The 25,976-nt window shown below is 34.4% G+C and overlaps 1 protein-coding gene and 1 long non-coding RNA gene across 4 annotated transcripts; one reads left to right on the top strand and one right to left on the bottom strand.

The window, feature by feature from the left end:
* Nucleotides 1–1,112: 1,112 nt before the first annotated feature.
* Nucleotides 1,113–24,926, bottom strand: LOC117243085 (neuropeptide-like 1). 3 transcript variants are annotated; one of them, XM_033510272.1, is made up of 5 exons: nucleotides 24,779–24,926; nucleotides 7,583–8,046; nucleotides 6,399–7,165; nucleotides 5,681–5,843; nucleotides 1,113–3,461 (listed from the first exon to the last, which is right to left on the bottom strand). In XM_033510272.1, exons 1-5 carry the CDS (start codon nucleotides 24,851–24,853, stop codon nucleotides 3,254–3,256), a joined length of 1,677 nt encoding a protein of 558 aa, XP_033366163.1. In that variant the 5' UTR covers nucleotides 24,854–24,926; the 3' UTR covers nucleotides 1,113–3,253. The 3 variants fall into 3 exon arrangements, with proteins under 3 accessions (XP_033366163.1, XP_033366164.1, XP_033366166.1); XM_033510273.1 differs by having other exon boundaries at nucleotides 5,681–5,837; XM_033510275.1 differs by lacking the exon at nucleotides 5,681–5,843 and having other exon boundaries at nucleotides 3,344–3,461.
* Nucleotides 10,854–11,949, top strand: LOC117243086. Its single transcript, XR_004495390.1, has 3 exons — nucleotides 10,854–10,974; nucleotides 11,205–11,328; nucleotides 11,869–11,949. It is a non-coding gene; the product is annotated as an uncharacterized LOC117243086 (long non-coding RNA).
* Nucleotides 24,927–25,976: the final 1,050 nt, after the last annotated feature.

Raw genomic sequence — 25,976 nt, 5'->3', positions numbered from 1 at the left:
AACATTAATTGTAATATAGTTAGCAAATCCTATACAAACTGCATAAGTCGTATGAGCATCAAAGAATAATCTGTAAAATATAGAAAGAAATTATTTATTAAATTAATAGTTGTTTTATTTAAAAAATTAATATTTTGTATTTAACATCGTCCCTAAATTAGAGAAAAAGTGTGGTATAGGAAACATTGAAACGTTTTCAGTACAGGAATGCAATCGCTTATTAATTAGATGAAGAATAAAAATTAATGTTTGTATCGAAAAATTTCGTAAAAATTTCGAGATGTGTCTATTTTTGTAAATAAATCGATATATTTTTATATTTTTATTATTATACATAAGACATGCACACGGAATGTTTTTTCTAGATGTGCAAAGAAAATAATTCTTATCGAATCCTTTCTTCTCTAAACATCCTTTACATTTTACGCCATTCTTCCCCCATATGAAATTCAAATTTTTTTGAGGCGGATAACCTAAATTGTAGAACAAAATATAAAGTTGCTTAACGATTAAAATTAAGGTAAGTTTCCATTCTTATTCGTAACCGTGATTACAACTGAAACAATTGCACAAAATCTACGTAAGTAGATATCTTCATAAAATAAACAAATTTATTTTACAAAGAAAGTGTAGCTCTACCATTCTACCGCTACGATATCTTTAGTCTTCTTAAATCCTATTCAAGTAGGCCACATGAATCACGTATGCTGCAGAAATGGATCAGCTCGTTATTCATACAGCGGAATTATTTAACAATGATTAAATACGGAAGTAACACAATACGAGAATAAGGTGCACATAATTTAGCAAAAATTATGTACCACCCGAGACATTTATTACACTTGCAACATCATGAAACGAGTTAATCTCCCTTAGGAGATTACTTTTAAAGTACTACGACATATCTTGAATACAGGGCGATTTAAAGGAAAGGAAAAGCCGTAAAATAGTATTCTCATAAATACGAAACATGATTCTGCCATAAATATACGAATCAACTGCATATTTAAAATAAAGAAAACACGATCTGCTATAATTAAAATAAATGAATTTTACATGAACGTATTTGACCGTAGGAAAGTACCGAAAAAAAAGGAAGAGATATCAATTGATGATACGACAAACAAGATCTTTATTTCATCGTTTATTATTATCGTTTTATTGTCATCTCGTTTACTCGTTATTGTCTAGACAAACACATTGATACATTCTCATAAAATCGAAGGCGATCGAACAACGATACACGCTATCCGCATTAGTGATAAATCGTTGATATCGATCGACTTGTAATTACCACAATTCTTCCAGAGACCGCGCTTTTACATTTAACATACACGTATTACACAATGATCTATCGATAAGTACTGAAACATGTATCATGAACAAAAAGAAAGCTGAATTTTGCGTTATTACTATCGAGCCTGCAAGCCCTCAGCGCTATAAGATTTACACCGACTACTATTATACGTCGAAGATCGCGTCACGGCTTCCTGCATTTTTTCTTCTATTTGCGATCGTGAACCGCGGCTGTAGAAATATCGAATGAAAACTTCGAAAAGAATCTCCAACTTGCTCGGTGAACATCTCTCAATCGAACGATGAAATCCTTTCGGATACGGAAATGCTTCAGACCATCGAGTAATTCTATCTGATTGTTCGTTTCACTTACTACCATACGAATACATCTGTATTTTCGAAGTAAATGCACTGAACGTAAATAATGAAAACTAATGTTGTGTAAAACTGCTCGTTAAAAAAAAACAGTATGTGAAAAGTTTTAGATAGAATTTGTGAGCAATTTAGTAAATAATTTGAAAAAAATCCTAAATATTATTAAGACATATTTTACGTTGCAAAACAGATGTATCTAACGATAAGCAAGGTAGTTTCGCGAATCAGATCAGACATTAAGATTATTATTCTTAATATAACGTTATTGTCGCTGGTTATCGTCTAATTACATTAATTTTGGAGAAAAATATTTCTGAGAAAGTTTCTTAATGTTAATAGAAGTCGCAGGAGACATTGAAAGGTACACGTGATATGTTTAACCTAACCTAAACAGCATCAGAAATTAGTACGAAAGTAAAGAGTCGAGATTAGGTAAATATTATTAGAGCAACATACAATTTTCTAATATTTCTAGTAATTACACTTGCACGCCGTTAACATTACTCAGAAAGTAAATAAAATTCCTGCAAATGATAAGTATCTGTGCTGCCGTACAAGAAGGGGCCATTCGTTCTGTGTAAACATAATTTCTTTGTAGACTATAAAATACTAGACTAATAACGCTACATGATCGAATGTGATATAAATTACTGCAATAATTGGTGTTTGCTAATCTATTAGCAACGTTTCGTAAAGAATTGAACGCCGCTCTGAATTTTATCTCGTATTGACTGCTATTTTCCCTTAAACGTACGCTTAGAGTATTAAGTTAGTAAGCACTAAATTAAATACAGTATATAAAGTCGTTACATGTATATATATATAAAACAGTACGTGTCAGACTATACGTCGATAGGAAGCGTAAATAATTCACTTTATAAAATCTTCGGTTGCTAGTGAAAATTAACAATACTGTAATAGTTAGTCAATACTTCGAGCTAGTTAAACATTGATAGCCGTTTGAAGCACGAAAAAGCTTTTAAATGTAGCATTCCGTAATAATAAATACAGTACCAGTCATCCATCGCATATAATAGTTCTGCAAGTATCCACAGATTTGAGCTTCCATCGTTTAATCTCAACCGATACATTTGGATCGTAAGTAATCGCAACAGATTCCGCTAGATTGTTTAATTTTAGACTATCTTGTATTCTATCTCTTATATGAAAAGTAAAATAGAATAAAAATTAAATAACTTAATGCAAATTCATTTACGATTCGATACCAGTTGAGAATTAAATCTACTTATTTCCCTGAATCTTTAGAAATGATTTTCATTCAGTAGTTCGTCAAAAACAAGCAATAACGCGCCCCATATACTTTTACTTGCCAAACACGATGATTCGAAAAGACATTTACCAGTGCCAGATAACTTCAAAATCAAGAGGAAAGTTACCAGCTAATAATCTCGTACCAGTTACAGATAAATATCGAAAGTTCTTCGAAAATAAATCTCGTTTCTCAAAGTATTTACGTATTTATAATCGTTATTCAATTTCAGAGATGTACGAGCGAAAGTATGAACATAATAACTAATTCATCGATATTTATCGTGTGATATATAAGTAAAAAAGAGACTGTTTATGACGATTTGGATCGCAACGAGTAAGGAAGTTTTTCATGGAAATAATTATCCGTAGTCGGTAAGACGAGAAACCTTTTGAAGCCGTGTCGACAATCCCCATGCAAGGCTTGAACGGAGTGTTTCCTTGATTTGAAGTTAGGTCTTAGCGACCTTGTCGACGAGTTGGCGGAGTAGTCGGACGGGGGCCCATCTGCGGGATTCTCCCTAAAATACATGATTCAAAATTCGTGTCAAATCGCGAAACTATGTTTTCTCTAGTTACACTGCAAGTTACTAGTCTATATAGCACATATAGTCTACATAGAGTCATCGTTATTACGCTACACAGCGCTTAAACACTGATATCACTAAATACAGACTACGGTCACAAAAATGATACAAGCGAGTAGGAGGTGATTCCTTGCGTACAAATAAATCAAAAGTGGCAAATAAGTATTATCGAGAGATACTACTTATGCGATGTCTATCGCGTCTATTGTCTAAATGCTATAACAATAGTAATATGTACGCAACAAATTTCCAAGAAAGTTTATTTTACACTTTTGATTTAGTTTCGCATGAGGCATTACTTCCTGTCCAAACGTATCATTTTATCGACTGCGTCTCGTGTAACTGCCATATCTAAGGAAAAAACGAACACAATGGTAGGTCTTCGTTATGTTTGCATAACAGCTTGTGCCATCTATTAATTAGTCTCTGCATAAAAAATTCTACAGATATAAGCTTACAAAACACTCAAGTTGTTCGTTGATAGAAACGAAATTTTCGATGAGCGAAGAAATTTGGCAGCAAAACACATATCTAATATTCAACACGTAACTACTTAACAGCAAAGACAGAGCAATGTTTTAGCGATAGAACTTCGAAATGTTAGTAAAATCTCAAATACGCATCCGTATGAAATAACCTTAACACACTTTCCGAAACAAAAAAAAAATAAAAAAAGAGAGAAACATAAATTTTCTATTCGTAATAAAACATTGTCTGCCTACAGAATAAAGGACAAAGAATAGGGTAATCTATTGTGGTACCTATACTCGTTTCTTCTTCGACTAAAAGGAACATCGACAAGATCAAAACGTTACTTACACTTTACGATTTTAGAAAACGAGAAAGCGCTAAAATAAATACACATTGTAAATCAAATATATTCTCGTCGAAGTCACGTAAAAAGGTATGTTCTGCTTTTATAATATCCATCCTTTCCATTTTCCTGTGAAATTAATGTATCGATTATAAATCACCAATTATAGGTTAATACGAATCGAAGTTAGAAACGCTCGTTCAGATAGATGACCCTGTATACTGTATAGATATAGCAACGATAATTTAACAAAGGGCAACTCTAAAACTATGATCAAAGAACTACCTATTGACTATCGAGTAATAATGTTGTTATATCCCAGCCAATCTAAAACATCTACCACATCAGCGCTGTAAATTGGCCGTAGCACCGAGTACACAGTTCCATAACATCGATAAGTGCACCACATTGAGACACCTACATTGCAGTTGCTACTTAACTACCGTGAACGGTCCACGTGGAAGTAGAAGAAGTAGAAGCGGAGGATGGTATATCGGCGAACGTTTGGCGTAATATGGTCATCGCGTTTTCTACGATCCGCAGAATCTCCCTCTGCGAAATACTCGAATATTCCCGATGACTCGACGACTTGTTTCCCAACGATCGTTCTTTCGTTCCATTCTTTCTACACTTTTATTCGGCCGTAGACGTTCGCGACAGCATGACGAGGGGAGAATGGAGGACAGTACAAAGAGAAAGACGGAGAAAGACAACGACACAAAGAGACATAGGAGAGATATAGAGTAATTCAAAAAATACGATGGACCATCGGGAGAGACGAACCAGGTATTTCTCAAACTATCTGTTAAACTATCCGTCAGCTCCGCTTTGTTGTACAATGGGACGCGTCTGCAGATTTTCATTCATCGTATCTCTATAAAATTTTGTCAAAGCTCGATATTTCGTTATCTGATAAGACTAAGAATTATGGAATCGGTACGAATCTATTATTAGAGGAACTGCTTACATCGTGTTTGTAAAAGAATCTTTAACTACGTTTATTCGATCTACGATGATGATTTCAGAGCCAACTTAGGAAATCGATTTGATAAGATAATATAGCTATCGTTAAACCAATCCCTCGTAAAAGCGAGGAAGGAATCGGATCACAAGCCCAAATTTTGTACAGCTGCAAATTTTCTCCATCTACGTATGAATATATCGTGTAGTTACACGAAGATACATGAAGTTTAGAAAAAATTATTCGCTATACGGGGAGGTGTAATATCCAGTAAATCTTTTAAAATACATAAGTTTGAGATGTTTCTTTAACAACGAGGTCCATCTCTTCCGGAATTGCCCTAGAACGACGGAGCAGGTGAGAACCTAATGGTCTGACCTGCCATTCGGATACCGAAGTGAGCGCGAAAATCGCGCGACCCTCAAAGATGGAAGCCAACCAAGACGTGCCAGGGCCCCGATGTGTCTTTTACTCGCTTGAAACGTTTCCGGGTAGCCGAACTGGTCTACCTCTGGCTGCATCTCCGGTGCAGAACCTGTTTCTGACATTCACAGATAGCGCTCGATTTACGCTCGATCTCTGACTTTCACGTTCAACTACGTGGTTGACATGTCCATTCCCGACGACATGAAATACACTCGCTCGAACGGGTCGAGGTCTACTTTTATCGGGCTCTGAGTGCACAAGGATGCTTACGAGGGACATAGCGTGTCGTATTGCTGTTATTCGGTTGAAAAGTTAATTAATCTAGTCTGTCGTAAGGATGGAATGGACTATTTAATGGAAAAAGATAGGAAATTGCTATTTGGTGTTTGAGAAACTATTTCTATTCTTAACACTTTGTTCAACTATTTTTCGAAAATACGAGTTGACGCGAATCATTTTCTCTGTTTAAAGTAATTGTTAAATTACTTGACATATTAATACGGATAATCTACATTTTTCTTTTAAAGAAAAAGAAAATAATAAATTTCGCACGAAGAATCAACAATCTCATCTTTCCACAAAGAGTTTCCTGGATACTCGAATCGAATTACAATTTTCACCCCCTAAACTTCCAACTTATTCCACAAAGAAGCAAATACATTTTACTCACCCATGAACCTCTTCTCTGCGTTCGGGTACTGTCCACTGAGCGCCTCCATCATCTCTTCGTAATCAAAACCGTTCGTATTTTGCATAACAGGCAGAGGATACTCGTCGGAGAAGTCAATCTGTCTCTTGGGTCTCCTAATGTTCGAATCGATTTTTGTCAAGGAATCGTTCAACTTTTCCTCCGCAGTCTCGTAATCGTTTCTCTGACTTTGTTCCAGGTTACTCAGCTCCTGAAGATCTAACAGGTCGTTTCTCGCATTCGTTTCGTCCACCATCGATCTACCATGGCGGGAAAGAGCTCTCAGGATCACGCTTCCGGGCAAGAAAATTCCTCTCTTCAATGAAACTGGCCAAGCGGAATTTTTCGCCAGAGAAGCGATGCTTCTCTGGTTTCTAGCGGGAAAATCGCCTGTTCTGGCCAAGGAACCGACGTATCTTTTCCCATAAGGGAGTCCGTAGTCTCTGGCTACGGATGCCACGTTCCTTTTCCCGTTTTGAGGTAGAGTGAACGTTCTCGCCAAGGAAGCGACGTTCCTTTTTCCATTGTAAGGCAAAGTAGATTCCCGGTTGTTACTCTTGCTCTGGTCGTAGTCACGAACCAGGGACGCGATATTACGTCTACCAGGTGGCAACGCGAAATCCCGAGCTAATGCGCCGACATTTCGTTTTTCCATCTGGAAGTCTCGTGCGAAGGCCTGCAAATCTGAACGACCGCCAGAGAGGAGATAATCACGGGAGATTCCTGCGTCGTTTTGTCCTGGTTGCTCGCTGTTTGGAAAACGTTCAGTGAAGATTAACTCCGATTTTGTACATTGTGAAGTTCCTGACTTTTGGTTCATTCCGTTTATTTTTCGAATAACAAACGCTAAACAATTGATCAAAACTTCTAGGGGATTATTTATCCTTATTCTGATTTTCTAATTTCTGTTGTATTTTTCAAAGTACTTTCTCAACGATTAACTAGTTTCATTCTTTTTCAGATTCACAAGAATTACTATCAGTTCTGGATTTAAACATTCTTGACATGTAACAACACCAAGTTATTGTAGTCTCTTCATTTGCGATTTCGTTCAAAATAATTTATGCATTAAGAAATGGAATAGCAGATATTAAGACAAAGGACAGAACAAAATTTAGGATAGAACAAACTAATGCTAAATACATACGTACTAAATACGATTGTACCTGGAAATTGCAGCCCTCTTTTCTTCGTCATCTTCGTTTTCAGCAATACGATCCTGGATACTAATCGGTAGATCATCGTTTTTGGCCAACGTTGCGAGGCCTCTTTTCTGAGATTCAAGCAGGAACTCCCTCGCATCCATCTCGTCGCTATCGTCGAGCAAACGTCCTAGGAGATCCGGTAACTTCTGTGTTCTTCCATTGAGAATAATACTGAGATCGCCACGCATGACCGGATCCTTCAATAGTTGCAAATAAACGCGACCAGGTACGCAGATCTCCGTGTCGTCAGCCTCCTCGGTTAAAGCTCTCAGATGCGCCATGTCGTTACGACTTTTTGCATCCTGAGTTATTCTCGCTGTTCTAGAATAGGCGGCTAAATTCGAGCTGACTTCCGGATGACGCAACAGAGCCAGGAAGGCTGCTTTTGGCATGCATTGAGTGTTATCTTCATCCTGGCATGTCACCTGTAAATTTAAAACAGCGTTTGTTGAGCTCGATGGATTTGTTGGGAAGATAACTGTTTAAATACCTCTCCAATGGAAACTAAGTGGAAGTGGAAATTCAATGTCTTCTCGCGATAGAAATCAATTTTGATATAAATGTTAAAGCGTCGAAAAGGATAGTTTAATTTGTGTCAAAGCGCGACGCCGCTAAAGCGCAACACCGACGTGCCCAATGTACCATCGATATCTTCACACTCTTTCCGCCGAATTCTCGGAAGAGCATACACGTGCCAGCACTGGCGACACATCTAATGAATGCACGCTAGTGGGGGATATCGATGGGCTACGAAGGGAAGAATCTGCGCGATCCGAAACAAAAGGGCAGGCAGTCTGTCTTGCGCCATTAAATGTGTAACTCCTCGGTACTATTTGCATAGCAACGCGTCGAATGATCTCTCGGTGTCTATCGTTATTTGTTAGTTGTTACCAGTTGTCTGTTAAGTGTAATTGTTAATTGTTAATTGTTAACTCTGATTGTTGATTAGTTCTAAATAAACTATTGTTCGTTAAAAACACCAAGAGTAATTCCTTACGCACCTATCACCATACCATCTCAAATTAAACTATGCTTATCAAATAACACTAGAGCAATAATTTGTTCTATCTATTGCGTCTTGGTAAGAATATGTTCGTTGTTCTCCAACATTTTTATACTTGGACCTGTCTCGAACAAGGAAATGACTGTTTTAATTGGAAACTTAAAAAGCTATTTTATCTTTCAGCATTAAAGATTTATATTGTGCGCCTATGTATCGTCGATAATTCTTTAAAATCAATTTTCTCGATAGGGAACCTTATAACAGGCAAGATTGATACTACTACGTGAAGTATAATAAGAAAATCCCGTTCACGATTATTCCATTATTACCTCGCCTTCGTTTATATCGGTTATAAGTAGTTGTAGCTTCAATATCGACGCTAATATGTATCGATTTTGCAGATATTGTAAATTGTTAGGAATATCGTATACCTTCTTAATCATCAAAAGAAAGCAAAATTAAATTCTAAGATCATTGTATAGGTGAAAATAATTCTTGATTTTATAGCGTACCGAATAACATTTCCGTATTTAAATTTTAAATAATGAATTGATTAGTTGCACAACTGTGATTAATCAACCTTGAATAAACTGTGTATTCAATTTATTTCCAGCAAAGCCTGGTGTTTCAGATATTCCATAGACTGTACTATCGTTTTTGGAATTTATCAATAGCTCTCACAAAGTCAAAGAATTTATCAATCCATTCGAATCGAGAGTCAGTTTTGAACTCTGGCCATTGGTTTGATTAGAAGCAGGCAACCATTTCGACATGACAAATAAAGCAATTGTTGTAAACAAATTCTGATATATTATTCAAGAAGATTAGTTTAATCGCACATACAAAATTGGAAAAATCAGTCCATTATGAAACCGCATAGTAACATGCATAACGTGTTACTGAAAGCTTATTTTACGCTTGGTATCGCATGAACGATCTATCTTGGGAAACTAAATAATTTCTAACTGGATAACGGATATCCATAATATGCATAAAGATTGCCCGAGTAAACCTCGTATTTTATGCAGTGCAGCTAGAAAAGTTTGCGACCGTTTATTCGATGAGAGGAAAACTTGGATTTTTTAACGGAAAAAATATGAATAAGTGATGCTTCCAACAAGAGAAAGTTCAGTCCTTAGAAGACAAAATTCTGCCTTTATATGTTTCTTTCTCAAGCGTGCAAAAGAAGATAAATATTGTTTGAGAAGAAAGCAGATTGTTTTACTCCAACAAAATAAAGGTATCATAAACTATTATAACAGAACATTTGCTACAGTATGGTCGCTCCTCCTACTCTGAAATTATTTCGCTTTTACCTTCCAATCGTCATACCTTGAATGTGAATACAATTTGTATTCTACACCCACACAGGCTAAATTTAATTATATAGTTTTAAGGGCCACTATTCAAATACGCAAGCAAATTAATATGAGGTGGAATATTGGAATAAGATGGAAACACGAAAACTTAAACTTGAATTTATCGCGATAAAATAACGTCGCACAAGCGAGACGAAAATTGTAGAAATTATATTTCGTTGGTGTAGCATAAAACTTTCGAGACGAATATTCTCGATGTAATTAATTAACGAAGAAATAAATTAAACAGTTGACACACGTTCGTGAACTTGGCAAGTGTCATAATCTGACATTTAATATTTGATGGAACGCTACAGGAAAAAAGGCCAAGGAATCAGCGAGAATTTTTCAATTCTAATTCATAGTCGAAACGAGGAAATTAATTAATCGGCGCGCGCGTGATGCGTGAAATAGTGGACAGATGCGTCGTAATTAAACAGGTTCGTCGTGTCATCAAAAATTAATTTGGTTTGTTACTAATTAAAGAACATATCATTTGAACGCAGATTTCATCATGCACGATGCTATTCTGTTATTTACGTGAGATTGATTACATAAATGATATTTTGTGGAAAATTTAAAATAAATGGTTAGCTAAAATTCCAAAAAGTTTTACATATGTATGTAATATGATATATATATATATATAATGTATATATATCATAATATGTATGTACAGTTTTCTATGGTAAGTTTTTAAATATTTTCGTGAGTCAGAATATATTCTCACGCATTGTATCTGAGGAATTTACTAATTTGTATGCTATATGATATGTTCTAGCATCTTCCAAGAATTCGTCGGTTCGAATACGTTCGACTTCCCGCGAAGCTAAACATCCCCACCCCAATACGAATGTTAGACGAAACCACAACGCGGGTATCATTCGATTGTCGAAAATCGTGGCGTCAAGACGTATCGATCGACGCTTGAGATCATTAACTACGTAATACATTTCCAATGCTATTCTTCTACGTTTATATGCTACTATTAGGTTTGTTTTATTAATACGCATTCATTTATTAATTTATTGAACATTATTGTAACAAAATTAAATATACTGTCAAGTTCTTTTTTTGTTTTTTTATTCTTCGATTGTACATTTGACTATTATAGTTATCAATAGCTCGTACTATTTACTTTTGAGACAGATTTTGTACTCGTATATTGTTTCGTTTCAATATAATTGGTTTTCGTATTGTACATTTGTTTCCATTCGCACAGATTATTGGTTAATAGAGAGATCGACATGAAAGAAACAGGAATTCAAAATATAGAGGCTGTGATAATTAACGTTTAATTTGGCGGAAGCAGTCTTCTCGTGTTCATATTGCTCTCCGGATTACTGGTAATATTTAGTTATTAATACAATTATTCATTCCATGATACATAACTTTATAACGTATAATTGATATGTCATAGCTGAATAATGGATAATCTATAGTTTGTTAAGAATACTAAGATGAAATTATAAAAGATTATAAAAATTAATTTGCTATTACGAGTATATTAAATTATTTGTCTGTCCCAAATAAATTAAAGCAGAAGATTTCACACGAGATTCTAAACAGTTCAACAGAGTAGATTTGCTTAGCAAATGTCTGAGCTTAAACTAGATACACTAGATTTCGTTATATTCGCTAGAAATTGAAATAACTAACATTCTAAATTGAGCTCAGTTTACAGATTAGGAAAAAAGGACCATGGGCTTCCAACTTATACCTTGCGAACGAATTTTCTATAGTAGCTTCATCTCCTGACTTTTTTAAATATGTAACTTTTATTATTCTCATAAAGAGGTCGCTATTACACCGGAATCACTTTTGATATGCAACACAATCGACACTGTTTTTAAGAACAATTTGTAATATTTCACATTTTCTTAAAGGTTTTTTACAACCTCCACTTTTTCCCGTTCTCTGGAGAGGATCTAATCTGTAATTAAATGAGTGTTTCAAAAGCCAAGAATGTAAGTAACTTGCATGTTGTATTTCAATTCTAAAAAGATCAACTTCTCTCATTATTTCGCATATTCCAAATAATTAACACTGCCTTTAATAATAATTTATGATATTCGTGTTTTGTTAAAGATTTTTCACAATCTCTACTTCCACCATGGGACTCGACGGTTTTTACTTGATAACCGCTTTTCAGATGACTTTTCGTATATCACACCATCGATAACAACGAACTTCACGTCTAATCGTAAGTCGCATGCATTTCTGTACCTCCTGTCAGTCAATCATGTCGTAGGATGAAAGATTCGATTCGACACGAGTGACTGATAGTATTACATAGAAATTAAAAAAATTTTAGAATTTAAGATGAGATTGACGATTGATATTTTATATTAATTTGAGTATCTCGGATTGAAAATATGTTTACCATAATAAACTTTTAAAATGAAAATTAATATACTGCGCAAGGAACTTCGCGACAAGCAAATTTCGGAATCAAAGAAACAAGATTCGAACATTGCTCTTGTTATTTTATTTACATTAATATTTAGCTTTGAATAAAATATTTTATTATTGCATCTGATATTTGCATTGAGTCTTAAACAGTTTTTTAATAAATATGTTTGTCGTTAATTTTTTCAACGTTTCCATCTTTTTGACAGGAAACTTGAATTAGATTTACAATTAGGTGAGATACATTAGCAGATATCTTTAAGTAGAATTAAATCTACAATTAAATAGGATGTTTTTGAATGAAATTAAATTTGTGGTTAGGCTATTTTTAAGTTAAATTAAAAAGTATCGCTTCTTATCAGAATAATATTTAAATAAGGTAATGTAAAGTAGAAGATAAATGAGTGATGAAGTTGAGTTCAGTGTGAGGCCAGTTCTTAAAAGACATATTTCACTTCTTCTCTATTCTAAACTTTTTTCTGCATTCTAGATTTTCATGCGAATAAAAATGTTAAATATTAAAGGAAAATTTCAGACAAAGAGAAATATTATTTGATAATTCATTTGGATGTTCGTATTTCATCCGATCAAGATCCATTTAATTAATAGTAAGGTTTCCTCAGAACCTGTCAAATCAGGTACGATAAGCATGTTCTCTAATTTGACATATTCTATTGAGCAAACTGGTTTAACAAAGCTCAGTAACACTAATCCAACCTCATAATCGTGAACAATGTAAATACGTCTATTATTTAAAACATTTAAAACTTAATACACGAAAAGAATGTGCAAAACATTAAGGTGACATAATATATCTACCTCCAATATTAAAATAAAATAAATTTCTGTCAGTTTAGTCGATATAGTATCCTTGTTAAATTCGTTTTGGTTTACTTCTGCAAACTTTCTGCCAACTTTCTGCCAACTTTCTGCAAATTTGTTACATGTATCCTATTGCTGTCGTGGTAGTACTAATATCCATTTGTCGAGAAAGTACTTGAGAAATATAATAACGGAAGATGATATTTGCGTACTATATTTAATTATATTTAATTGTGAGGGAAACAGTGAAATAAACACACGTAACTTCACGCCTTCTGGCAGGTGCAGACATTTTATGAAGTTGGGACAAATGTCGAGGACGTTAACTGCGTATCGTGAAACTAAACAGCAATTTCGTGCAGCCGAGTTGCTCGATATTACACGAACTTCATTATACGCCAACCCACAATGAAGCAAAAGTATTTATCACACTAAAAGTATGAGAAATCGACGACAAGATGATAATTCATAGCAAAATCTATTCGAAATTAGTTACATAACGTTCTTACTATATTTTTTTTAATAGTAAAACACATAACATATTGTATATTCTCATATCAATATTTAAAGTTAATAGTTTACATTCAGATTTATTCCAATTATTATTAAATAAAAATTGAAATGTTATTCGCGGATTAAACAAAAAGAAAAACAATTGTTCTACCTTCGTTCTATTTTAATTGCTCGTTTATTTGTTTATCAGAATAAAATTATCGCAAATACTTCAGTTCATTGATTTAGATATCATTTCAAAAACAAACATATTGCAATTAAAATACGCATTAGGAAAAATAAAATAAAAAGTAAAAAATGGAAAATTTCTACCGTGTAATTCAAATGGAATTCATTTGTTAATTTCCTTTATTTTTTAAGTGACGATCAATTCTCGGAAAGCTTAATTTTCTTTCAACTCTTATCTTGCTACTGTTTGCCGTGGATTATTTTCAATGGTCTTTCACGCAGCATTGTTCTTGATTGTATTTTCTGATCTCTCACTTGACTTACATTTCAATGAAAGACTGTCAGTCTTGAATTGCTAACAAATCATTATTGTTCCTTAAAATACTGAACGCATACTTCTAGTAAAGCTTACGATTAATTTTCCAGATCTAAATCCACAAAATTACCTACTTGAATTTCTTGATGGCTCGTAACGTCGAATAACGAAGATGTGATCATTTTATTATAGTAGATGTATTTTAATAATTCAGTACAACTATTCTCTTTCCGTCATTTGTAACAAGCATACTTCATCTTATTAGCTGCGCATTGTTACACGACTAATATAAATAATTAAAAACCTCGTCAATATCTTACGAAACTTAAACAAGTTATGCATAATGCATATCAATGAATTCGCTGCATATCAAACGAATATTCTATGCATCTGATACACTATGCAATGCTATTGAAATGTTGATCTCCTCTCTATGCCACATTTTACGTACCTATCTGATTAGCCGAAACACAGTATCGAATTTGCCGTGTTTCAAAATCAATTCTCATCGGTAAACATGAATTTCAAACTTAAGAGCGAGGTAGCAGATTCACATAAATACCAGAGTACAAATTCACATAAACACTAGAGTACCAGAGTAGAAACGTTTTAACTTGAAAAGCAAATTCTAAATTCTAATATATTTTCGTTTACTTAAAAATTATCATGCGTATCATATGCACGTCATTTTGACAATATTAAGGGGAAACCACTGTTGACGTTAGCTTGCAGTAGGTATTGTCGCCGATAATCAAGAGCGTGTCTCATTAAATCTACCCTCGTCTCACCCCTTTTCTTCGTACACGTTTAACAACGTTGCCCTTGGTCACGTAGATTAAATTGCATTCCTAAAGCGACGCTCGACTGGCATTTAAAAGTTAAACGAATATTTCAACGAATTACCTAATTAAACCACCATATAATAACTTAAGCGCAACTGTGTATTTTGTAATTGTGCTTTAAGCTATTGTCTTTGCAATTTAGTCCAATTCCACGAAGTAGCTTCATTACTGTTCAACAGATTACGTCGCGTCATGTTCATTATTCGACTCTTGTGGATAACAGAACACACAATTTTGAGTATTCGTTATAACAGTCCGATATTTCTCCGCGAATATTTATACTTTTATATTTTTATGAAATATGAGTTATTAAAGATTTTAAGAATAATATTGTAAAAATAGTATTAAAAATAAAATTCCATAAGTTGGTCACAAAGGGTTTCGCAAAATTTATTACAAGCCTCGTATTCATCTCAAAGTCAAGTATTCACCTCGTCAAAGTCAACAAGAATCTATACAGCCCTAATATTTCGTGTATTTAGAAATGACAAGAATGTCAATTCGTCAAAGAGCGAAATTCTAAAGCGCGTTCTTTGAATGTCTAAACCCCAAAGACGATGACTCCTTACTTTTCAATCTCGTTTCAACAGGATAAACTTTTAAAGTTTCTGTAATTTCGTGGCTTGCCCCTGAGTTATTTCAGTCACCGGGTTTCTCGTTCCGTTACATAAATCAAGAACGATCTCAGAGAAAGCCCGGCAAAATTAACCGAGCGAAAATCATCCCTGTCAAAGGAAACAGCCAATTCCATTGATCGAGATATATTTATTTTCCTTGGGAAAGAAGAATTAAACTGAATTTCTCTTATCTGTTTTATTTTTATATATCGTAACGAAAATAAATCCATCAAAGTAATAATAATTAAAAAAATAAATTATGTGTGGGTTCCAGTAGCTATTTTTACATGGTTCTGTTTAAATGACTTTTTATCAACTGTTTTCATACTACGAGAGACAAAAAGCTTATTATTATTTATTATTTGGGTAATAGGCGGATTATGAATATAAGTAAGAATATAGAGAGACGAAAGTTACTTTTACCTTATTACGTGGGAATATTAATTATCAGAAAGTATCATTATTAATTTCTTTATATAAGTACTGCCATGTCTGCATTGAGAATCTCTCATTGCCTACTCCTTAAAATCTCAGAAATCGTAAAATACAAAAAGTACAGAAATAAAAATAATAAAGCATTTTTAAATCACCAAGGAAATTGTATCGCAAGTTGATCCATTCGTAAAATTTTAAATTGGTTCCGAAGTCGGTATGGATTTCGCGGTATGAAACTTGTCCGATTAGAATTTACCGACAGAGGGACAGGAAATCGTTTGGACAACTGAAGCGACAAGTGACAAAGCGTTTTCCAATTTACCGGAACGAGTTTCGATAACAGCCACTCGAGAGACATAGTTCCTTCCTTCGTAGAAGAAACTGCGCAAACATTTCGCATCCTCCGCGCGCGTCTTTTTTTTTACGTGCAATTGCATATATTCTACGTGTGTAACTGTCTCTCTATTTTACCGACTTGCGAGCATTTCGTATCGCAACTTATCACGTGGTCTCGCAGAAGAAATCGTTCGAAGAATACGCCTATCGCAAATCGATTTAATACTCCTGTAAACCTGCAACCCGCCTATCGACTCTGTAATATTGCGAATGAGATTATGCTCGACACGGGTAAAATAAGATCGTGTCAATGATATGTAAAGAAAGAGGATTTCTTTCATGTTATTCCTTATTAAATTACGCGAGAATTTTCCGTGACATTAGAAGATTTATGTATAAAAACGAATATATAAAATGCGTAGAAGTGTAAGAAAAAGATCCTTACAGATTTTTAGTTCTATGCTATGTAACTTAATTTTATTTGTTTTCAAATTAAAATATAATTTCTAAATTGTGGATGTTTCTTTTTGGAACGATCAAAATTGCAAAAATGTACAGATTGATGTAGAAAAATATATAAAATATCCAAAGTATGGCACTCGTCGTAATAGTCGAGAGGAATTTTTACTTAAGTTTTACATAATAGTAGCAGCAGCAGAGTTTATTTTTAGCCTAGCGGAATAAAAAGAACTCGATTCATAATTATCTTTTGTATCGCCTTGCATTCTCACTTAGTCATCTATACGCACGTCCATTCGTTCACAGACACAATCTTATTTTACCCTTATTTTCCTATTACATATTATCTATTGTCTATCATCTGTCTAACTATTAACCATATTATATATTATACAATATTTTCCAAAATATAGTTTCTGTATAACTTCCCTTCTTTTCATTTAGAATGTAACAAATGATAGGAACAAAATGTTATAAATAAAATATATTAATCATGACTATAGGGACGCCGCGTGTTGTCACCTGATGTGAATCGTATTGCTCTTGTATCGTGATTTATTCTTGTCACTTGCACCAACCTCACAGACTAACCGAGAAAATATCGACAAAATCGTTTGAATAACGTTCCTCACAGTAACATATGTGCACGTATAATTAAAGACCTATCAGCCAAATTTCTATGCTTCGACAAATACTTTAAACTGTAGTCTGATAACGTCCCATGCAAATACTACAGAAGATTGGCGTTCGTATTTCTTCCCTCACAGAAATTAATCTTTGTCCTCTAATTAATTACTAGCTTGCGTGTATTTAATTAAAATCGAATTACACACAGTTACAGTAGCATTTTTCATCGTTTTTACGATTACAGGTATTGAATTTTAAAACTCTGTGCGGTAGTCAATTTTTTAAAAATAATGTCATAACTTTTTTGTTTTTTTGTTTTTTGTTTTTTTTTTTTTGGAAGAAAAGTTAATTATCCCGCTCACGTTTCTTATGAGAAATATCTTAAATTTTCCGAGGCTGGACACAAACTTTAATTTCATAAGAGCTAACTCGAAAGATTTCGATCGGACACTGCAGTTGCTGAAATTTTTAAAACGTACCGATCTCTTGCAAATATTAAAAAAGCTCAGTTCATAATTCTACCTGATAGTAATAGCGATTATTGATAATCTATAACCTGTTATAGTGATTGATGCGGCTGTAAACGACGAGTTAGAAAAATACATGAAAGTGAATTGTCTAAAAGCAATTTTCCAAATCTTGCCGATCGACAAATCGCAAACAAGACAACGAATAAAGAAGGTTCGATGCAAATAATCTATTTCCGCAAGGCAATTTGCCAATTCCCCCGCCAACGAGCTCCGATCCTAGTCCATCATCGTTCCCAAACATGTTCAAAATCGCAATGGTTAAAGATGGAAATATCATTCGTTATGTTTCACTCAACAGGGTTTCATCAAGGTTTCCACGCGAATCACATTTCTCCGCTTATCGCATGTAAACCGACAGTGACGTTTGCAAAGGGGAAAAAAAAGGATCAGCTGAAAGGAAGGGATGGATCATGGATGACGACGTAGCAAGGACAGGTCCGCACCTTCAATGGTTGCTCGTTCGTGCGAAAACCCCACGGACGAAAAGCACGACGAGCCAGTTTCGCACATAATCCGGCGAAAGAGATGTGACCTTTTCGTTATCGTTTGATTCCCGGAACACGACAGTCGAGGTCAACGAGAATCTGCTCAGTTGGACCATTTTCGGCACTCCGGTACATGGCGAGGGTTGCTTCGTGGAAAATATTTCCGCTCACCGGAAATCGTAAATCGTCCGATACGCGGAATACCGACTCCAATATGCGCAAAGCTCGACGAAATCACCGTGACATGGAATTTCGAAGAAATTGTTCTACGCGATTTTGAACGGGCTAAAAGTGATGTAGATTAATGGCAGCAGCCCTCGAGTGGGTGGAAGCAAATGTTCCAATGAGAAGGTCATTCGAATTCGGTTTTATTCTTATTGTAACGCGCTTGTCATTATTTATGATTTAGTTATTTCGATGAAAGATCCGGGAAAAAGAAATTGCGATTATTTGGTGGGAAACTTCTAACCGTTTGGAAGTAAGATTGATCGTTTTGGGATACGAAAATAATTTTGGATGTGAGCGTAGACGTGAACAATTATTAGTCAACGACTCGATACTATGATTGATTAACCGATAAAATTGCAATTCGTTTTTTATACCGAAATTTTTATACCGAAGTTTTGATCTAGTTTTGATCGAATTGTTTGGCTCTTAAACGATGTTAGAAAAGACAATTATTATCCAACATATCTGACGACAGTTGCGCGCATAAAAATTCATCTAGATCGCCGACTTTAATTAACTTGTCCACTATTGACTTCCAATCGATATTTATATGATATTCCTCGTTTAGAAAATACATTCCGAATCTATCGGTATACTTCTGCTTTTTTCCACAATATTGGATTTCATTCTTATTCGTTTCTATTCATTCTTAATGACAAAAGCTGCTAATGGAATTTATAGAAAATATTCTTACGCGCATGCATTACCAACTGTGAAATATGCGTTTAAGTTAAACAATTAAATTGTTATTCAAGTACTCGAGTAGATGTTACGCTAGTTGCCACCGGTAGCATTATCTTTGATCAACCATGTTTTCAAATGTGTATTCCACTCTCTTGTGGACTCTCATCGCGCTTTCACGAGACGGAAATTACTGATCGTCGATAAAAGCCAGCGCGATGTCTTGAAGAAGGTCCTCATCGCGGATCACACTTGAATTTGCACTTTGATAAACTTCGTATGCTTTACCATTTCCCGTGCGAATGCCAAATGTTCTGGATTGTGTGTCGTGAAATGTCGGTCGGTAGTAACTACGTATTTATAACATCTGAATATTTGCTGGTAGATACCACGAAAAGTTTGCAAGAAGAGGTTTGAGAATTTTGAGAAACTTGAAGAAAAGAATATTCTGTTTCGCTTAATCTTTCGTATTGCGAGTATCTTTACGACAAAACTAATTGATCTCTGTGAGAAAAGTAAACGAGCATTTGGTGTTTTCTATTCGCAAATTTAAGAAATTGGACGAAATATATAATTTTAATTGTTGATTCTTTGACTTAACTTTAAAAAACATACTTTAACTTTGAAAAACGTACATCTTTATCGAGTTCGATCTTCTCAAAAGCAGAACTTCGTTTCACTAACTTTTTGTCCATAATGTCGAACAGATCTATCGTTTCGTTATACAGTAATTTTTCCATCGAATTATAATGTCGTTCGCGTCTCGAAACTAATAAGATTATTCAATTAAAATCAATCCACGACACACGATTCAACAGAACGTTTGTTAAACATGAGATGGCAACTATGAAATAGTAGAAAATATAATGAAAACCAGATTCAGTTAATGATCGAATGACTAGTGAACACGTTGTCCCGGTTTATTTCCAAAGGATATTCGGAATGTAAATGAAGCTGGGCGCGTGTCATCCACAGGTCGCGGTGAATAAAAGAGACAATGAATAACCACTCTCGAAAACTAATTAAATTTCCTGCAAGGATAACGCGTTTCCTTGCTGGCAATTGCCCCTGCTCGACGCGTAAAACGAGCAAGAACGATAGTAAAACTACCTCGAACGATACCTATTTACGCTATTTTTCCTATTAATTGCGCAATGAATATAATACATTACCACGGAAGCACATTTTTACTGAATCGATTATTTGGCGTACAGTAAGAAAATAATAACAAGAAGGTAAATAATTTTGAAATAACAACGAGACTCTGTTACAAAGGTTAAAAATAATGTTCTCTAGAGGATGATCTTTTCTTTGATACTATTAATATCAGTTAATATGAAAGAATCGATAGAAGAGAAACTAAACAACTCCGAGAGAAAAGGTACAGGTAAAGGATAAATTGGACATGAAGAACAAGATGATGCAGAAATAAAGATGCTTGCCGATGGCCTTAGAGAACTTTAAGACGAATCAGCGACAGTATCGACGTTCTATACAAATTTGCACGGTGAAATTAAAAAACTTGCTGCATCGAGAAAGTTGTCGCGATCTTGGGAAAATTTCGCTACTTTGTGACAAATAAAACTTGGCGATGAATGGAGTTGGGAATTGCCTAGAGTAAAGAACAATGGCGTTCTCGAATGGACCATTGTGTAAGAAATCGATAGCTTTTTACTATTTCTTTTTATCTCGTAATCACAGTGAAATTATACGCGTGTTACATCACGCCTTTAGAAAAGTCTTCTTTTCTTATGTCCATGAATAAAAATAGGTATTCTAGACACAGGGTATATTAGAAATTATTTATATGCGAAAATGGATAGAATTGTTCGTGGGAAAGTAAATTGGAAATGGCAATTTTTAACTACGAGACTTTGTTTTCGAGGAAACCGACCGAAGCGTCGAAGAACAGTCTCGTCTTAAGCGATTTGTTCAAATTTATGAAACTTTTTACTTAACACGATGTTAAAGTTTTAAATACGTGTTCGAGAACTTGTCGCGGTGTAACTTCTTACGCAAAGAGGAGAAAAAGTCCGAGTATAGTATCTTAATTAATTTTATGTAAAATTGTAAATTTCATTCGAATTCTGACTACACGAACTTATACATTATCTCAAATTAACAAAGTATCGATGTAGAAAGATTGATGTATCGTCGTAGAAAGATTGATAGAAGGAGCGTACAGTTTAAAAATTCAAAATACTTTATATAATTTCCTTTCTATCGTAAATAATTATTTCATTGAAAACGCGTGCATCCTTCAACAAGTATACTGCTCGTTATTTAGTAAAAGATCGCATAAAAATATCGCGCAATATCTATAATTCATATTCTTTATGATCGATCGATTTAGTTACGTGATCTTTATTGTACACCATCCAAACATCGATGGTCATGATTTACGCCCTCGAGCATCGAATAAATGATTCTGACGATGATTAAAAACCGTGGATTTTTCGGACGATAGGTACCACGCTTCTATCTGTTTTCTTTCACGCGTGTAGCTAATATTTGTCCCTTCTTTTTCATCGTATAGATGACATAGATTTTAATTAAAAACGTATTGCATGATCTGTTATAATTTAATCTCGAAGAAAGTAGTAGATTTTTAAAACCGATTTTTATTTCCATATCTGCTGACCGATTGTATTTTATTGATACAACGAACTACTGATTTCGTATTTACGAATTATTGATTTCTTCTTTCATGTTAAATTAACGCAATGGCAAGAAAAGATAATATAATGGAGAATAGATAGTATTTAATTTACGCATTTTTTATTTGAAATCAAATTTCCGTATATCGAAGAATAAGACTGTTGGTATCGTTCATGAATAAGATGTTCGTATCGTTCATGAATAAGATAAAGATATGTACGTAGCATTATTGGTTTCTCCCATTTATCAGAACACGTCAAATTGACACAAGGAAACGAGAGTTAGATTCATATATAAGGAGAAGGCAACATAAATATTTGCGGAAAAAATTGCACATTTATATGATACATGTATATGATATACGATACTTAACGTTTTATATCGAATCAGTTATAAGAAAAATTGCAACAAATGTTTATGCAATTGAATCGTTCGGTGTTTTCATCGAATGTATGTTTCTATATTTCTAAAATAAATTAATCTTTTAATTAGAATAATTAAAGAAATTTTTAGGACACATCAAAGATTACTTTACTTTACATTTACATTACTTTACATTACTTGTAATTTCTCGAGTAAAATGAATCTCTATACCTTATCCGTATTATCCATCGTTTTACCTCCCTTGAAACGTGCCTTTTATTACTCAGATCGGATCACAGAAAAACTTGCGAATTAAACCCTTCGGCAAAGAAACGCACTAATTAATGAAGCTTTTTAAGGAAATGATATTCCGAATATTCAATGAATCTTATAATGCCAATTATGACGTACGGTTATCAAGCATTCTATCACCAAAGAATCGATCGATTTATTAAAAGATTTCCATACTCGCTTACTGTTGCCAATCCAATATAATATTTTTCCCATGACGTTTAGACAATTTTCGTAGAAAAATATGTCGCATGATTTTAATTAGGCGTTAAATTAATATTATAAGAATGTGTTAGAATTATTTAGGAATCGTATAGATTTTGAAAGTGCAGTTATTGCTAGATTTATATGCTGCGATTAGAACAATTGCGAATCAGTGAACTGTATTGCGATTCACAATCTATCAACGTAATAATAATCTATTATAGTCGATATCAATCATCTTAACCCCCGTATCAATGTTATAGTATATCAATTGACATGTTAACTATGTATATGCTTGCCATCATAATCATGAGGAATGATTACTATCAAGTTTCTGCGATTTCTTCCCAAATGGTGAACTATCTAATCAACCAGATATAATATAATTTCAATTAAAAATGAAAAATTCTTTAATCGATCGCTGTGGCAAGAGGGAAATCGTTCACGCGGACAAGTCGGAATAAGATTACCAATTTTCAACTACGGAATTTAATTATTACCAGAACATGCGATTCGATCTCTATAGTTCCGTATTTCGAGCGCTAATCCATTTGATCAAGATATTCCCTTTGTTGCGAAATTGGGATCGCATTTTGAGAGCGTTAATTACCCAACCATCAAATTTCAAGCGATCTAAAATTTTTAATAAGCACTGGTACTCTATGAAGAAGTTCTCGTGTTCTGTACGATCGTTAATTTCAACGCTTCCGAATCATTTGAATAATTATTTCTTTCTCTTTGTTATTAATTTCTATAAAAGATATATTTGTATAAAAGATGTAACTCAAAAACATTGGAAAAATTGTATTGCATAAAAATAACAAATTTCTTGAAAGTATGTAAACTTCTGAATTAATTTAATACAAAATTAAATAAATGTATATTAACGTACGTATTGATAATTTATTTTACAAGTAAAAATTGTTATTTTAGCGAATCTTTTCCACTGATGTCCGATATTCGAAGAATTATTAAATTCTATTGAATATTTTGAAATATAGTATTTTGCGATCTTTTAAATTTTCGTTTAACGTTGCAGTTCGTTAAATATTATTCGCTCTTAACGATTATGTTACTTCTACAAAATTCTTTTCCCAGCATATTTCTACAGAATTTGATTTTTCCTGAATCGTAATAATTCTAAAAATTTGTTTATTCCCGTAATGTTACTACTACATTAATAAAGTAGCAAAATGCAACAAGAATGTTGAAACTATGTCATTGTATCCTATAGAAGAAAAAAGTGAAAATATGTTTTATTAAATTTTACAAGAAAAATATGAAAGTCCCTTTATGAACCTTGCGTAAATGAAATTTTTTACTCCACAAATAAAAATCGCAGCACGCAATCAGCTTAAGGTATTCCTTTCTGAGTCTGAAAGGATACGTTACCTTAAGAAATTGAAAAATTAGAAAATTGCTAGCCATCAAAATATCGCGTAAAAGATCCGCTTTAAAATCCAACAAACCCATGGTTACGTTTATTGCCATTTTTTAACTGAACACATTTGCGTTACTTTACGATCTTCGTTCGATTAAACCATGCTCGAACGATTACAAACCCCATCGTGGACAAACTAACGAACGAGAATACCAAAGAAGCTACCAACGACTCTACATATTCCGTTCGTAACGAAATCCCAGTAACTTTACAGTGACTTCGTCTTTCTCTCGATTTCTCGCAACTTTGCTCGCCACCTGACGCTAAACACGTACAAAAAGAAAAGTTGCCCGCTAAGTACCTTAAGTAAGTACTTTGCGACGAAACGACCGAATGGCACGGAGTGGAAAGAGGAAAAATCATAAACTCACCAAAGGAAGACGGATCTCGTTGACGACGAAGACGTAGAGCAAGAGGCTGACAAGGTGGTTTCCGGTCAGACCCATTTCGTAAACTTTGTCACAGTGTCCTTCCAACGCGGTTCGCCAAATCTGAATACCGGCTATGTACGCGGCCGCTTCCTTATATAGGGTACATTTCACCCCGCGCAGGCGTTCCATCCCCCATAGAGCACACCTACACCCGATGGTACACGCTGTACACACACCATCGCTGAGAATTTCTGTCGGTGGATCACGCAATATGCGTAGATCTCCTGTACCGTGTACACCTCGTCCTCCTCCGATGGACCACTTTGAAAAGGAAAAACGGATAAAAAAAAAAGAGAGTGTGAGAGAGAGAGAAGAGACTAGAAAGAGGGGGAGCTAAATCGAGACGAAGAAAAAAGAAAGAGACACGACGTGATTTTTTAACTACGACTCGGTTAATATGCCCGTGGATTATTGCGTGTCGACGGGAAAACGCGATGACTCGGTTGCTCGAACGAGGAAAAACTTCCTGCGGAAACTTTATTGGCACTTTTGACTTCTCTTTCGCCTTTCTTTTTATTTTTAGTCCTGTTTATTTTTATTTCGCGTGTTTTTTTTATCCGCCGATGAATAGCTCATTGATTCCCTCGTCGAAGAAGCGGACACATTGTAGCGAGTCGCATTGTCAGCGACACTTGATAATTGAATCGAGGACAAAGACCTTCTGTGACTTTATTTGAGGAACTGTGCAGGATAGGTATACCGAGGTTGTTCCGAGGGGAAATGCGAAAGCTGTCGGTAACTTTTCGCGGTTTTATTTTCGAGTTCGCTTGGGGTTTGAAACTGTCTGAAATTAGCTTTTGATGCTCCTTTAAGGGAAAAGGGGAATAGATGGTAAAGGGAAGAGAATCGCGGTGAAATGGTTGTATAATTAACAGGCATGAAAACGTAATCTTTCGTGGAAATTTTTCGGTCCGTTTTTATCTTCGTGCGCCGGAATTTTGATGTATGCAACGCAGCTATCTGTGCGGAAACGTGTAAAGGACGTGAAAATGCGGATGATAATTTTCATTTAAAAAACACTGTTTTAAAGTATCCTTATTTTTACTTTTTATCACAAAGTTCATGTTCGATTTTTGAAACATTGAAAACGTCAAACTACGATGGAATAACATTTTTAATAAAATACATCCAAAGAATT

Source organism: Bombus vosnesenskii, unplaced genomic scaffold (assembly GCF_011952255.1).
Source record: "Bombus vosnesenskii isolate JDL3184/JDL3185 unplaced genomic scaffold, Bvos_JDL3184-5_v1.1 scf7180000013265, whole genome shotgun sequence".
NCBI classification, from domain to species: Eukaryota; Metazoa; Arthropoda; class Insecta; order Hymenoptera; family Apidae; genus Bombus; species Bombus vosnesenskii.
The sequence above is the reverse complement of the archived record's forward strand: the minus strand, read 5'-3'. Positions and strand labels throughout refer to the sequence as shown.